The sequence below is a fragment of the Pempheris klunzingeri genome, chromosome 8 (genome assembly GCF_042242105.1).
Source record: "Pempheris klunzingeri isolate RE-2024b chromosome 8, fPemKlu1.hap1, whole genome shotgun sequence".
NCBI lineage: Eukaryota > Metazoa > Chordata > Actinopteri > Acropomatiformes > Pempheridae > Pempheris > Pempheris klunzingeri.
In genome coordinates, this window is record NC_092019.1 from 1333907 (window position 1) to 1350471 (window position 16565).

Genomic DNA, 16565 nt, shown 5'->3' on the forward strand with positions numbered 1-16565 from the left:
AAAGTAAATCAGCTTCTGAGTCCAGTTAGCTTAGAGTTAGCCTCTTGTTCCAGGTAGCTTCTGTGGCCATTTACACTTAGCCATGGTTAGCTAAACCCAGCTGGCTTCGGATGGATTGGCGACTATCTCATTAGTGAACAAGATACAACATGTAAATCAGACAGACTTGGTGCTGTTTGAAGGTGTTTTTTCTTTTGTTGGGCTAACAGTTTCCCTTTGCTTCCAGCCTTTGTGCTAAGCTAGGCTAACCCCGTCCTGGATCGCTAAAAGCACAGAGATGAAACTATCCATCTGCTCATCAGGCTCAGAAGTCTGCACATCGAGACTCAACGTGCCACCACAGGCCAGTAATGTCGTCCTATTTTAAAGACATGAAGATATCTTATATTTTTTGCCCAAATGTGGTTGTTGCCACCTGCAGTGTTTCATCCTGCGTAAGGAGCCGCAGGTTTGTCGTGTGTTCTTCGAAGGAGTTTGACCCTGAAGTGACAGTAGTTCATTTCACTGACCTCATGGCACAGGATTTCTGGGTAACGAAGTCCTTCAAACTATAAATCTCTCGCTACCACTTGGGGCTGCCAGAGTGCAAAACGTCCCAGACGAGTCCCGTCTCCGTCACCAGGAGGTCGGCCGTCCCGTCAGCCGAAGGCGTTCCCGTTGCGGGCGGCCTGGGCGCTGAGCCGGTTCCTGCTGCGGACGGGTCGGTCCCGGCTGAAGATGGTGTCCTGGTCGCTGTCCAGCTCGGACTCCGACATCATCAGGCTGGAGTTGTGCTCGGTGCTGCGGTGTTTGATACCTGCAGAGAAGAGGAAAGGTGTTCTGGTGGTGGTCTGGTTCTGTCCCGCCTCCTGATTCTCAGACATTATATTGATATTCAAATCTAAACATGTGTCGTCTTCTTTTTTTGGTTTGCCGTCAAATTCAAACAGGTTGTGTGAAGTTTTGTTCAAGTAAGTATCACAGTAGTGATTATTTAAGGAAGATGAATGTACATGTTGCTATATATTATTATTAGTAGTAGTGGTTTTATTTGTAATATTATTATTATTACTTTTGTGTTTGAAGTATATTCTTATTCTTTTGGAGCTGTGTGTAACAAAAAGCAATTTCCCCCTGAGGATTATTAAAGTGATTCTGATTCTGATGTGGGAGGAAGATTTGGATTGTACTTTGGAGGAAGGAACGTGGAAGGGGATTCTTTCCAACACTGAAGAATATGTTAGAGAAGCTAAGAGCAAATTTATTCAATCTAAAATAATACATAGATATTACTACACTCCAACTAGACTTAATAAAATGAAATTAATTAAAGATGACCTGTGCTGGAAATGCGAGGCAGAACGTGGTACAGATCTACACGCTGTGTGGGAACGTCCTCAGGTTTTCCCTCTGTGGGAAAATGTTTTGGAGTTTGTAGGGAATTGGCTAGAATGTGTACTCCCAACTTCACCAAGGCTCTGCCTCCTCGGGGACAGAACAACAGTACCACATTTAAATACATTTAAATACCGAATATTAAAATCTGGTCTATTAACCTGTGCTCGTCTGATCCTGAGGTGTTGGAAAGAACCCCAAACTCCCACAATGGAAATGTGGAAAGTTCAAATGATGGAAACGGCTGCATATGAAAAAATGTTGATGAGATTGAACGGTGGAAATGAAGCTGCTAATGAACAATGGGAGAGTTTTGGAGATTTTGTGTGTGTAAGAAACTGAAAAATGAATTCTAACATGTGAATATGAACATATGAAGAATGTACCACACCTGCTGAACTCCCACTATGTGTTGGACCCTCTCAGCTTTTCTTTAGACAATTTGTGATGGACATTGCCTGCTGAAAAACCTGCCTTTTTATGTTTTGTGTGTTTGTTCATGTTTAAAAAATGAAAAACTCAATGACTCAATGTGAATGAGAGAAAAGTAAGGACACGGTAACACAAACCTGAAACTACTGCCGGCGCAAAATGAGACGAAGACGTGCAGAGATGTGATTTGTTATCACGTGTTGGAGGGAAAATGTTTCGATATCACGGTCGTTCAGGTATTAAAAATGATAAAACCTAGAAATAAAGTTTCCACTGCATTCATAACTTCTTCCAAAGCTGTTTCTTGTATGTGCATGAGTTTTGAGTCTGACACCGGCTGTTAGCACCAATAACGCTCTGCTGGAAGACACTCACTGAATTTGGGTCTGAGCTCCACCCTCTCCTGCTCGTCCATGTTGTCCAAGATGGTGTATTTGGTTTTCTTCCTCACCTTGGTCTGCCTCCTCCTGAACACGGGCAACACACATCGGAAAAACGGTCACGGTTAGCGGGAGCTAAAGAGCCGGTGTGGGACCGGTGTGTCGTGCGAAAGCGTGAGCCGACCTCTTGCAGCAGCAGATGAAGGTCCAGCTGACGGACAGGATGAAGACCATGAGCATGAAGCTGGTCAGGATGACGTACAGCACCCTCCACTCTGGCAGGAAGAACAAGGCGTGTCAAACACATTCAAAAACATGTCGTCTGTTGGGGAACGAGGAAAAACTGTCTAAAATATTAAGAGAAAGAAAGAATTAACTGCTTAACGGCAGAGATATGTCACACGTGACATTTATTACAGATCGAATGCCGATAGTTACCACAGTTGCTCTCTCCGTCGCCAAGGTAACGACGGATCAGATTTTCGGTCCAGAAGGGGTCGCAGGCGCACTCCTTGGTGATGGGATCACACTGGCCTTGGCCGGAACAGCGGAGCAGGCACACTGAGAGACAACGGGACAAAAACAGAGGACAGAAAGACGTCGTTAAAAGAGAGAGATTCATTAATACAAGTCATTTTCTAAGATCAGCACAAGACGCTGAATGGAGCATTGTTAGCTTCCTGTTAGCTTCCTGTTAGCTTAGAGGGAAAAACTTTCAACATGTGGACATTTTCTGCTCCGTTTGGCCTTGCAGTATCTGAAACGTGTTTGATCTGGACTTATTTCATATTTCTGGAGAAGAAACAACCACTATTTTTTTGTATAGATTATTTTTTGTGAAGCTTGAAACATATTCTGCACAGATGATGAGCCGCCGTCTCCTGGTGGGGCTTCTTTTTTTCTTTTTATTAAAACCAGGCCAGAGATTAAATCAAAAATTAAAAACCTGATCTCCATGTGAAGTTATTCAAAGCTATCAGTGATGAACTAACTTAGTTTATCTGTGATAAATGTGATAAATGTGATCAGTCAGACTGGAGCTCAGTGGAGCCTGTTGTTGTTAGCTTCCATGCTAACAGGCTAACAGGTGCAGAGTGACAGTTTTCTATCAGAAACAGCTTCAGAGGCTCTGAGGACGTCAGTTTGCTCGCGACCACCAGGTCGCCCCAAGGACCACATGAGTAGCCCCCCGCAGGCCTGTTCTAAAAACAGCACAACTCACCAGTGAGCTGCGTCTAAAATTTAATTTTTTTCTGTTGCTATTCTTTTTTTAATCACACTTGTATTTATATAGATTTGAAAATGAAAATATCTTAAAAATAAAAGAATTAGTTTAGATAGTTTTAGGTGACCTCTTTGAGGTCAAAGGTCAAAGGTCAGTGTTGTGCGCATGACAAAACTTTAGCGCTCGTGCAGAGTAAGCTAGCGGGAGCGGCGGAGATGATGGAGCTGAATGCGGTTTCTAACCCAAAAAACATGGCAGAAAAAAGAAAGAAAGCTCATCGTTTTCACAGTGAGTGGGAGGAAGAGTTCTTTGTTACTACTGTGAAAGAAAACTACGTGTGTCTCATTTGCGGGGCGACGACAAAGCGGCACAATGTGGAGAGACACTTCACTACGGGTCACAGAGCTAGCACGCTAACTGCCATGCTAACTAGCATGCTAACTGCCCACCGGGAAGCTACGGGCAGAAACAGCCCGTGAGCTGAAGGCAGCTTTGGGTAAGCAGCAGTCTGTTTTCACCAGGCCGGAGGAAAAATCCCAACAAGCAGCCGCAGCCTCGTTTAGAGCTCCACATTTTCCGATAAAGACGAAGAAGAAGGAGGCATTTTCAGACGGAGAAGTTAACAAAGAAGCAATGGTGATAATTGCTAACACTGCACTTAAAGACGAGGAAAATGTCACTGATCTAATCTCCACTCTCTCCGATGTCCAACTGGGGGCTAATAGAAATTAAATGTGTAATATTGATTTTATCTGTTTCCCCCCTTAAGTCACTGTTGATAATTATTGTGAGAAATAACTAACGTGATCAGTGTCTTCACATAGATGAGTATCATTAATCAATAATAATAATATATAACTAAAGACAAACTGAGCTCATTTGTTATTTCAGAGCAGTGTGACAAACTGGTAGCCCTTCGTCTGACTCAGTACCATGAAGTAGTTCTCAGTTTCTAAAAGGTTGGTGACCCCTGCTCTAGACTGTCCGTCAACTTGTCGCAACAACCGCTAACTGCAACGTCACTGAGCTACAGTCTGAATGACATTAAAACACTAGAAATAACTGTTAGCATAAGTGCTAACAAGTACAAGTAGCTTTGCACTTTGAACCCACTTGATGCAGCTACAGGAAATCTAAAGTAAAGTGTCTCTTTCCTGTTATTGTCTCTGTTTTAAGCTAACGACAAAGTATTATTTTCTAGTGTTTTAACATCAGTCAGACTGGAGCTCAGTGCAGATTGTAGCCAGCTGGTGTTCAGGCTGACAGACTGTCTGCAAACAGCTGTTAGCCTGTTAGCTTCCATGCTAACTAGCTCAGGTGCAGAGTGACAGCTTTCTATCAGAAGCAACTTCAGAGTCTCTGAGGACGGCAGTTTGTCTCCGGCTGCTCTTCAGACACTCAAAGCTTCTGTTTATCGGCGGCGGCTGTTGCTGCACTTCAGCAGCCTCCCGCCGGAGACGCAGCACAGACCAGGTGAGCCAGAGGCAGGTCTCCCTCAGGTGTCTCTGTAGTCCACGTCAGAGTCTCAGTGTCCAGAAGATCCTGTTAAAGTGACCCAGTGGTCACTTTGGTCAGAACCTGTGCTCACCTTCACGTCTCCATCAGACTGAACAGACTAAAGGGGGCGGGGCTAGGACACACCACCTGACACAGGTACAGGAAGTGAACTCACAGACGGTGTCGACTCTGAGGACTCTGAACAGCAGGTAGTCGCTCTTCTCTCTGAGCAGCTGGTTTCTCAGCAGACCCACCAGCCTGGAGCCGGAGATCGTCCCCGAGGGGCCCTGCACAGAGAGCCGCAACACTGTGCTGCACCAACACACACACACACACACACACACACACACACACACACACACACACACACACACACCAGTCAGACAGTAAACCAGTCAGTAAACTGGTCAGACAGTAAACCAGTCAGTAAACTGGTCAGTCACTCAGTGAACCAGTCGGTAAGACAGGTACCTGAGGTGAGAGTGTCCCTGCAGCGCTCGGACCTGGACGTCGCTGTCGAGGACGTGGAGCAGGGCGGCCAGCTGTCGGACCACCGTGTCCCTCTGGGCCACGCTGACCTGAGACACCGACACCAGCATCTCCAGCTCCACCTCCTCGCCGCCGCCCGGCTCTGCGGAGACACGGCGGGGACGCGCTTCAGCGAAACAGCCGGTAAAAACCAAGCAGCGCACACAATACAATAATAATACAAGAGTCCTTCGGCCCAGAGTTCCGGATCCGGACTCACCCGGTCGGACCTCCACGGTGGCGGTGGCCGTGCTGGAGCGGCCCTGAGCGTCCGTCACCCTCAGCTGGAACAGGTAGGTCCCCTCCACCAGGTTGGCCAGGTACAGAGAGGCCTGGGCCGCCGAGCCGTACAGCACGTCCTGCAGACACAGGAGCCATAAACCTCCCAGAGTGCACAGCGCTGGTCACTGACTGGTTCACTGCCTGACTGACTGGTTTACTGACCAACTGACTGGTTCACTGACTGACTAACTGGTTTACTGACTGACTAACTGGTTCACTGCCTGACTAACTGGTTTACTGACTGACTAACTGGTTCACTGCCTGACTGACTGGTTTACTGACCAACTGACTGGTTCACTGACTGACTAACTGGTTCACTGACTGACTAACTGGTTCACTGCCTGACTAACTGGTTTACTGACTGACTAACTGGTTTACTGACCGACTGGTTTATTGACTAACTAACTAACTGGTTTACTGACTGACAAACTGGTTTACTGACCAGTTTACTGACCAACTGACTGGTTTATTGACTAACCGGTTCACTGCCTGACTGACTGGTTTACTGCCTGGTTTTCAGTGTAGACCTTCAGACGTCTTAAAGATGAAGATAAATGATGGAAACTAAACTCAGCTCCTCAGAGGATTTAGTGAAATCTACATCTGACACTGATCTAACGGAAGCTAATGGAATCTGGTTCTGGTTAAACCCGGTATCGGCGGTCTGGACCGACCCCAGCAGCCGGACTCTGGCTGTCCCTGGCCCACAGGTAGCGGATCTCCGTCTGGTCTCCCTCGGTCACGGAGCCCCGGAGGACCAGAGAGTTGTTGGGCAGCGTGAGAGTGTGGCTGCCGCTGGCGTGAGCGACGGGAGGAAGACTTCTGGCTGCGGGAGGAAGGACGACAGAGAAGCGCCTGTATGAATGAATCCTGGTCTCGGTCCAGATCTGGACTCCGCTTATTATCGGCATTGCTCGTCAACCCTCATCACCTTCCTGGACCCTGACGGTCAGCGAGCTGCTGTCTGTCGCCCCCTCCTGGTCAGAGACGGTCAGTCTGAAGGTGTAGCGTCCCGCCCGAAGGCCTGTTGCCGTGGCGACCGCCCGGTCTACCGCCTCCAGCTGTAACCCCGGAGGACCGCTGGGAACACAAGACGGGACCCCCCCTCCCCCCAGGTGAGTCTGAGAGAGGAGCATTCAAACCTGTCAGAACCCCCCCGGACTGCTGCCGTCCTACCTGACGGCGTCCCAGTGGTAGCTGACGATGCCGCGGTCGTCCGTGCTGCCGCTGCCGTCGAGCGCCAAGCTGCTCACCGGGAGAAACAACTTCCTGTCCGGACCCACGACGGCCACCGGGCCACGGTTTGAGCCCCCGACCTCTGACCCTGAACAAGGGAGAGGGAGGGACAATGACTACGAACCAGGATGTAAGGATTGTGTCAGAAGAAGAAAACCAGTGACTTCAGAATAAATTCTCCTTTTTCAGGAAACACTCGACAACAACAAGCGACTGCAGTTTGTCATTTCAATGAAACTAGTTTTTTCTATTTGCAGACGTTGAATATGGAAGACCAAAAAGAAATTCATCCCAATTAAAGCGCCTTTCGTCCCAAATATGTTCACTAATTCTGTATTAATCTGACACCAAAAAGTGTCTTTGGACAGGTGGAGGTCTCCCCTTCTTCAAACAAGTAGGAGAACCTACAGTGGCCCACGAGGATCAACGCCCCCTTTGCTTTTTCTCGTCTGGTCCTCCACAAAATGGTCTTCCTCTACTTTCTTCTGTCTTCAAACTGGTGCATTTTTATGCCAGAGGACAGAGACACTTCTTTATAGACTGATACCGACCAATCAGAGGACGCTTCTTTACACAGACTGATACCGACCAATCAGAGGACGCTTCTTTACACAGACTGATACCGACCAATCAGAGGACGCTTCTTTATAGACTGATACCGACCAATCAGAGGACGCTTCTTTATAGACTGATACCGACCAATCAGAGGACGCTTCTTTACAGACTGATACCGACCAATCAGAGGACGCTTCTTTACAGACTGATACCGACCAATCAGAGGACACTTCTTTACACAGACTGATACCGACCAATCAGAGGACGCTTCTTTATACAGACTGATACCGACCAATCAGAGGACGCTTCTTTATACAGACTGATACCGACCAATCAGAGGACGCTTCTTTACACAGACTGATACCGACCAATCAGAGGACGCTTCTTTATATAGACTGATACCGACCAATCAGAGGACGCTTCTTTACACAGACTGATACCGTCCAATCAGAGGACGCTTCTTTACACAGACTGATACCGACCAATCAGAGGACGCTTCTTTACACAGACTGATACCGACCAATCAGAGGACGCTTCTTTATAGACTGATACCGACCAATAAGAGGACGCTTCTTTATAGACTGATACCGACCAATCAGAGGACGCTTCTTTACACAGACTGATACCGACCAATCAGAGGACGCTTCTTTATAGACTGATACCGACCAATCAGAGGACGCTTCTTTATAGACTGATACCGACCAATCAGAGGACGCTTCTTTATACAGACTGATACCGACCAATCAGAGGACGCTTCTTTACAGACTGATACCGACCAATCAGAGGACGCTTCTTTATAGACTGATACCGACCAATCAGAGGACACTTCTTTATAGACTGATACCGACCAATCAGAGGACGCTTCTTTATACAGACTGATACCGACCAATCAGAGGACACTTCTTTATAGACTGATACCGACCAATCAGAGGACGCTTCTTTATAGACTGATACCGACCAATCAGAGGACGCTTCTTTATAGACTGATACCGACCAATCAGAGGACGCTTCTTTATAGACTGATACCGACCAATCAGAGGACACTTCTTTATAGACTGATACCGACCAATCAGAGGACGCTTCTTTATACAGACTGATACCGACCAATCAGAGGACACTTCTTTATAGACTGATACCGACCAATCAGAGGACACTTCTTTATACAGACTGATACCGACCAATCAGAGGACGCTTCTTTATACAGACTGATACCGACCAATCAGAGGACGCTTCTTTATACAGACTGATACCGACCAATCAGAGGACGCTTCTTTATACAGACTGATACCGACCAATCAGAGGACGCTTCTTTATAGACTGATACCGACCAATCAGAGGACACTTCTTTATAGACTGATACCGACCAATCAGAGGACGCTTCTTTATACAGACTGATACCGACCAATCAGAGGACACGACACTGTGTTTTCAGTGTTGTCTATGTTGCTTATATATCATTTATTCTGTAACTTTACCCGACTCTGCGGTGGTCATAGCGGAGGGCACGGTCACGACTGGAGGGCTGGCGCCGGGAGTGGAGGTGGTGGTGGTGGTGGTGGTGGTGGGGTCAGAGGTCATGGTTGTGGCCGGGAGTTGGGTGGTCGTCGGTGGAGCTCCGGCTGCTGACTGGAACAACTTCCCCATGTCTGTGGAGCATCAAGAGGACACGAACAACGCCCCTCATTACTGTGATGGACAACAGAAACTCTGAATCTTTATCTTAAGAGTCTCCTGGATTGTATTAAAGGTTCACACAGAGAATCCATCAACCTGTTTCTTCTGTGACCAGATTCAAAAGTCTTTACAGAAGAAGTAAAAAAGCATCAGGACAAGATGGAAAAGAAACACAAGGCAATAAAGACTGAGAAATAGGATTAACGAGTAAAACTGAATAAAAAGATCAACTGAAATTTGATTAAACTGATTAAAAAGGAGAATAGAAAGGACACAAGTTATCATATTTTAGGGTAAATTATTGTACATTTGAACCCAGATCATTAATTAGATCACTGAGTGTGTGTGTGTGTGTGTGTGTGTGTGTGTGTTCAGCACCAGTTGTGTGTTCTGGGGAAACTGGACCATGGACGGCTTCAGTGGGCGCCGTCCGCTCCTCCACAGGGTTTCCAAGGGACACCGTCAAAGGTCGAGCTGCAGGTGAAGGAAGAAATCTTCTGTTTTCTTTCAGCTTAAAACTTTTGGGAGAAAATGCTAAACATTTATATTATACTCCTGTTTTGTCAGAATTTTATGTGAAGACTATTTTAGGATGTTTTTGCTTTTTAATGTAAAGCACAGTTTACCCATAATGACTTGGGCTACATAAATAGAACCGTATATAACACACCAGACTCCATTGACAAAAACATACATTTTACCTAACAGAACACAGGAGTTGCTGACCTACCACTGCCTTGATCAGTTAGTTTGTTTGTGTTATTGTGTGATTTTGGTGGGTTAAAGGGTTGATTTGGTTCCAGTACAATATCTTTGTAACACACAGTAACACAAACACACTGACTGATGGAGGCAGCAGCTCCTGTGTCCTGTTCTCTAAAATCCCTGTTTTAGTGAATGTAGTCTGGTGTGTGTGCTGTTTGTGGTTAAACCAAAAGGATCTTCCAGGTCTCTCTCTGTAGGGATCCTTTCCATGATGCTGTCACAGCTTTAAAAATCATAAATACACAGTTTTGAATGTAGTTGTTGAACATTAAATCACAGTTTCAGGTCTACCCGTCTGTGTGTACGTGCTGATTGGCCGCTGGGGCTCAGCTGGGGTAGGAAGTGGCGTCTTTATGTGGTCGTGTTGGGTGGAGTCAGTTGTTGGCTTCTGTCGCAGTAACAGCATCAACGATGTGGCATCAGTGCTGCTTTGCGGTTTGGTCTGTAAAAGAAAAAAAAACATGCCAATCAATAACAGACAGAGAGAACTGGGCGGATGGATACACGGATGGTTCGTGAAGAAATAGTCCGAGCTCATAACTCCCCCTAAAACCCACTCACTGCAGGTTTTACATTTTCATGTGTTCAAATTAAGTATGAAGAAGAAACGACATGTTGATCAGTCAGCTTTAGAGGTTTTTGTCGAGAGCCCAGCTAGCTGTTTCCACCTGCTTCCAGTCTTTATGCTAAGCTAGGCTAACACCATCCTCAAGTGTCAAACTAGATTTTCAGAATAAGAGTCTGATTTTTAATCAGTGCTGGTCTTGTGTGAGGAATCTCTCCCCACGGGATTCACTTTTTTAAACGTGGCTTGGTCCTCCTTCTCCAGAGGCCGCTTCTGGCTCCAAAGAACCAAGATGGCGACGCCCATAAAACCAAACTTTGAGGCTTCAAAATGGCGGTCCACAAACCTACGGGTGACGTCACGGCAGCTACGTCCTCTCCTAATATACAGGCTGTGATGTTAGCGTGGAGAATTAACTGCAGCCTATTCTATGAGTGTGACAGCGACCAGAACGGCCTTATTGTTTCACACCATGTTGTCAAAATTAACAATTTCAAGCACATTTGTAATTAAAAATCTAAATCTTTAATCAAGATGTTTTCTAACCCAGTTTTATCTCATGTAAAGTGGGACACAGCTCACTGCATTTGCCTTTAATGTGACACTGTTTGATCATTTATATGGAGGTGCAAAAAGATCCTGAAAAATACCCCTATTGATATTGTCAGGCTGGTTTTAAACATAAAGGAAGTGTGCAGCAACCCTGACAGAATAAGAGCATTTGGCCAAAATGTTGAACTGTTCCTTTAAAAGCAAACATCAGGGCTGATGCAGCTTGACGTGTCGCTGCAGCCTGAAGTGATGAAAACCGTCTCACTGTTTTCTCTGCAGCAGCAGCAGGAGGATCCGTTGGTCTCCTGGCTTCGTCCTCGTCTCCCGGCCTGACGTCCCCCCCCGAGGAGGCTCTATTCTGGGCCACGCCGCTCTCTGCCGGCCCCCCCTCTGGACCGCCCTCCGCCTCCGATTGGTTGAACCCGTCTCCTTTCGAGGGCGGCGGATCGGCCGTCAAATCCACCTCCGCGGCCAGCCCTCCCCTCTCCTCCTGGCTTCCCTCTGAGTATTCTACATCCAGCGTGCCGGGGTCGGAGAAGTCCCGCCGGGCCCCATCGAACAGGGCGAGGTCCTTCAGGGCCTCCAGGTCCCCGGGGGCTTCAGAGGAGCGCGAGAGGGTCCTCCAGCGCCCGCCGTACGGCTCCCCTCTCACCAAAGACTGCAGCACCAGCGTCTGCGGCGAAGTTCTCCGCAGGAAGGCGAGGACCGAGTCGGCGCCGGGTCGCTCTCGCGGCTGGCAGTTCTCCCTCTGCTGGCAGCTCAGGACGTAGCAGCGGCCCTCGAACAGCCAGGCCAGGTCGTAACCCGGCAGGTCGCAGCACGCCGCCACGCACTGCGGCAGGGACGCCACGCCGGGTACTCGCAGGATACCGCTGCTCTCCACCGCCGGGGACACCACCGCCTCGGAGAAGGTCGCCCCCTGCCAGCACTGGGACGCCACTACAGCTGCAACACAACACACGGGTTTAGTGAGCGGAATGGGACGGTGTGGTCACCAGAGGTCTGAGGACGTCGGAGGTTTTACGAAATCTCGAGAAAAACTTGTGATTTATTATTAACGGCTGTAAAGAAAATAAACTGCACTAGTAAAAAACACCAGGAATTCTCTTGTCAATTCTCTCCAAGTTATTTTATCTTGTCAGACTTAAAATATTTAACATCCATCTCCAGTAAGATCCATTTCTTTGATAAGTAGACAGACAAACACGGGAACTTTGCTCCTAAAATGAACTTTGAACTTAAAGGATAACTTTGGTAAACCTGGGCCCAATTTTTACATTTTAGGTTTGAAAGTAGGTACGAAATGTTTTGGAATTGGCCCAGACAACATTATGGAAGGTCCTGTAAGATTATTTTGTTCAACCAGAAACAGCTCTCTGCAAACACACCAGACTCCTTTGACAAAAACAGCTATTTTACAGCACAGGACGCAGGAGTTACTAGTCAACTGCTGCCTTCACTGGTTAGTTAGTTTGTGTTATTGTGTGTTACACAAAAATTGAGTTGGATGAAATCACATAATAACACAAACACACTGACTGATGGAGGCAGCAGCAGAGCAGCAGCTCCTGTGTCCTGTTCTCTAAAATCCCTGTTTTAGTGAATGTAGTCTGGTGTGTGTGCTGTTTGTGGTTAAACCAAAAGGATCTTCCAGGTCTCTCTCTGTAGGGATCCTTTCCATGATGCTGTCACACACTTAGAATAACACTCTGAGCCTGTCAGTGGATCAAACAAGCTCTTTTAGTGGACCTACTGTGATCAGGTGCAGTTGTCCCAAAGGATCACATTTGGTGGCTGCTGGCTGAGGTGATCTACTGGACCAGTTCCAACACTTTTACTACCTACCAGTCACTCAGACACCAGGATGTGAGCAGATAGGTAGCTTCATGTTTGTGCTCATCAGTACTTTTGTATTTAAAAATCTTCCTTAAACATAAATGACTCCTCAGAGGGTGCACACGTCGTACCTTCCACACTGTGAAGCAGCAGCAGAAATGTTTTCCCCCACATGGTCACTGCGTCTGAGACTCTGCAGCCTACAAACTTCACAGAGACTCACATCAGGACACAGGAGCTCAGAGAAAAGCCTGGAAATGGAAGCACAGCTGATTAAACTCCTTTCACACAGTTTATAACACCACAGTGCTGTGAGTCTTCTCTGTCTGTTTCGGGATCTGTAAGGTTTGTTTTCTGTCCTCTGTCACAAACTACAGGCAGATGTTTGTGTGCAGCCTGTGTGTGTTTGTTTCTGACCAGTTTCAGCACCACGCGGCCGGACAGCTCCACCGGGAGCCCCGCCCGGCGGCACCAAACACGCTGCTCGGTGACGGAAAACAAACGCATCTTCACGCACGGTGTTTATTGTATTTAAATACAATAACGACCTATGAAAATACAAAAGACTTGATTTATTTACACCAAATCACCGCGTTACAGCTCGAGTCTGTCCGCCCGAATGATGCGCAGGCTGCTCTCCTCATAAGACCTTCACTCCAATCTCCTTTGAAAATGTTATCAATTTAAAATGTAATTGCTTATGGATCTGGATATTTCATTAATGACACATCAATTAAAGCAGTCTTTGTATCTACATATACTACTTTCAAATACGGAATAACTTTACCGCACAAAATAACACGTCTTCTAGTAAAACTTTCAACTTTTTAAGTAGGTCTGTCGTTAAGGACCCTTCGTTAAAATCAGCGGTGTAAACGTTTGAAACGCAGAATTTTGTTCAAATCACGTCCAGCCCGGACGGTGACAGGTGCACTAATACAGACCCAACAGACCCGGCAAATAACGGACGAGTTTAACCTTATTTTAATCGATGTATGTCCTCCGCATCTTCACGTAAAATTAGAGCATTTGTGAACGGAGTCTGGTATGAATGACGTTGGCTAACAGCGTGTGAGAATGAGAGCTAACGGACTGAATAAAACCAGTCCTCCCACCTGGTTCCGGGCCCAGTCCTCCCACCTGGTTCTGGGCCCAGTCCTCCCACCTGGTTCCGGGCCCAGTCCTCCCAGCGGCTCCTACTGGTTCCCCACAGCGGACCCGGTCCGGCTCCCTGGCTCCATACAGGGGGGCTCGCTGGGTGGGGTTTAATTAGTTACTCGCTGGTGCTGAATTTGTGCCGAAAACACACGAGCAGAACCGAATCAGCGAAAATTCACGATATCCGGTCAGTATTTTCAAAATAAAACTTGAAGCGTGTTACCGTATTTTTCAGAATTGTTAAATATTGAGTTATTATTCCTGCTGGACGTCAAGGCAGTGATCTGCTCTAATCATATTACAATAATAGGATTAGGATTAGAAACAATTGGGGCGTGGAAAAAAAATAGATTACGAGAATAAAATCATAAATTTGTGGGAATTAATTTGTGATATTATGAGAAATTATAGTAAAATTTCAAGAGAAACAAAAAAAACCAAATCATTGAAGCTATAAGCAACCAGCAAAACGGACAGGAGGTCAAAACAGGTGGAGATTAAACAGATTATTTGTCCTCAGTGTGGCCATAACACTCAATTAATAGCAAATAAATAAGTAAATAATTAAGAAAATAATAAATGTAAATTCGTATGCTGTTTGAACCCCTTCAGAATAAATTCTATTTAATGTGTCAAACTGATTAAGAATCTGTCATAAATCATAAAATAGCACATAAAGGTAATTAAATCATATATATTATTTTTTAAATGAATATTATAGCCTTTAGAATATTACCACTGTAAATTCATACTTTACCCTTACTTCTATTTTATTTCATGCATAAACACACTCCTCGGTGCTTGCTATGCATTTATTTTGAAGGCCTACCTGTCTGATATCCGGTTGACATTGCATAGCTTCACAAGCACTCAGACTGAGGATGATGAAGATAGAAATGAAGGTTAGTCCAGTGGGGTCTGCTGCTTATAATGACTATATATTTAATAATGAATGTGAAAGTGTTTTCTGATCTTTAAACACGACAAAGCAGCTCAGGATCAGACGTCCCTGTCTTTTATTTTTGTGTTTTCTTATAAAAACAAACATTTACAACTGAAATCACAGCCAGATATAAATTACAACAGCAAACACAATTATCTGTTTTAAATACACTCGTCCCGTCTGCGCTGACCGCAACCATTCAGCCAGTAAAACAACCTGCAACACAAAGTCAGGTCAAATTCCCTTAAATTTAACAGTGAATGAGCTGTGGGTGGGGGGGGGTGACACTGACACACGACGTTTGGAGGTTGATCAGATCGACACCAGGTTTCTCTGATCTACACTGGTCTGGGACTGTTCCTTTACTGAAGGATCGCTCCAGTATTTTTAAACCTGTGCTCCATCTGTCCACATCCTGGTGTCTGAGTGACTGGTAGCTAGTAAAAGTGTTGGAACTGGTCCAGTAGATCACCTCAGCCAGCAGCCACCAAATGTGATCCTTTGGGACAACTGCACCTGATCACAGCAGGTCCACTAAAAGAGCTTGTTTGATCCACTGACAGGCTCAGAGTGTTATTCTAAGTGTGTGACAGCATCATGGAAAGGATCCCTACAGAGAGAGACCTGGAAGATCCTTTTGGTTTAACCACAAACAGCACACACACCAGACTACATTCACTAAAACAGGGATTTTAGAGAACAGGACACAGGAGCTGCTGCTCTGCTGCTGCCTCCATCAGGTAGTTTGTTTGTTTCATTGTGTCTTACATGAGTAATGCGTTATTTCCGACCTGTCCCTTTAAAACACAAAAGTCACGCAATAACAAAAACAAACTCATCAGCAACTCCTGTGCTCTGTGAGGTAAAATTACCATTTTTGTCAATGGAGTCTGGTGGCTTTGAAGAGAGTGCTATAACGCCTGTTTGTGGTTAAACAAAACGGATCTCACAGGTTTATTGCCGTCTTTCACCTCAAGAACATGACGAACACGATCTACCTCTGCCTCCACTGGTTAGTTTGTCACCAGGCTGACTGACGGCAGAAAGTTACTGAACCAAAACAGTTTTCATGTGAAGAAATCAGCAGTGTTTGTATTTGTACCCAGCGAATGTGAGGAATCTGTAAAGTTAGTGAAACATAGATCACTCAGATCCATCAGTGGAGACACGGTTCATACGTTCAACATATTAGTTTAAATTAGGTGTGATTGTAGCAGCTGTCTGTCCGTTTAAAGTTTAAAAGTTTAAAAATACCAGAGATATCCTTTAGTTGTAACTATTCAAATTCTTTTATCCAGTTTTTTGGATTTTAATTTGCTTTGATCATTTTGCACTCCAGTACAGTCTACCGTCACTCTGAAGAGCGCCGTATAAAACACCAGACGTTATGACGTCTGCGGCGGTTTGCGAGGTCGCAGGTTCAAATCCCCTGTGGTGGAGCTGCTGCTCAGCGACAGACGGCAGGGGGCTGGACTGGTGCCCTGACGTACTGGACGCCTCCCAGTCCACACAGACAGACAGACAGACAGACAGACAGACAGACAGACAGACAGACAGGCAGGC

At 46.0% G+C, this 16565-nt stretch overlaps 1 protein-coding gene across 1 annotated transcript; it reads right to left on the reverse strand.

Annotated features, from left to right (window-relative positions):
- Positions 1-500: 500 nt before the first annotated feature.
- On the reverse strand, positions 501-13408 carry kiaa0319 (KIAA0319 ortholog). The gene is made up of 15 exons (XM_070834782.1): positions 13319-13408; positions 13033-13108; positions 11331-12010; positions 10240-10390; positions 8985-9155; positions 6895-7042; positions 6650-6798; positions 6393-6544; positions 5657-5795; positions 5380-5539; positions 5084-5220; positions 2625-2747; positions 2371-2461; positions 2182-2273; positions 501-796 (listed from the first exon to the last, which is right to left on the reverse strand). The coding sequence occupies exons 1-15, from the start codon at positions 13406-13408 to the stop codon at positions 639-641; spliced, it is 2517 nt and encodes an 838-aa protein (XP_070690883.1). The 3' UTR covers positions 501-638.
- Between the last annotated feature and the right edge of the window lie 3157 nt (positions 13409-16565).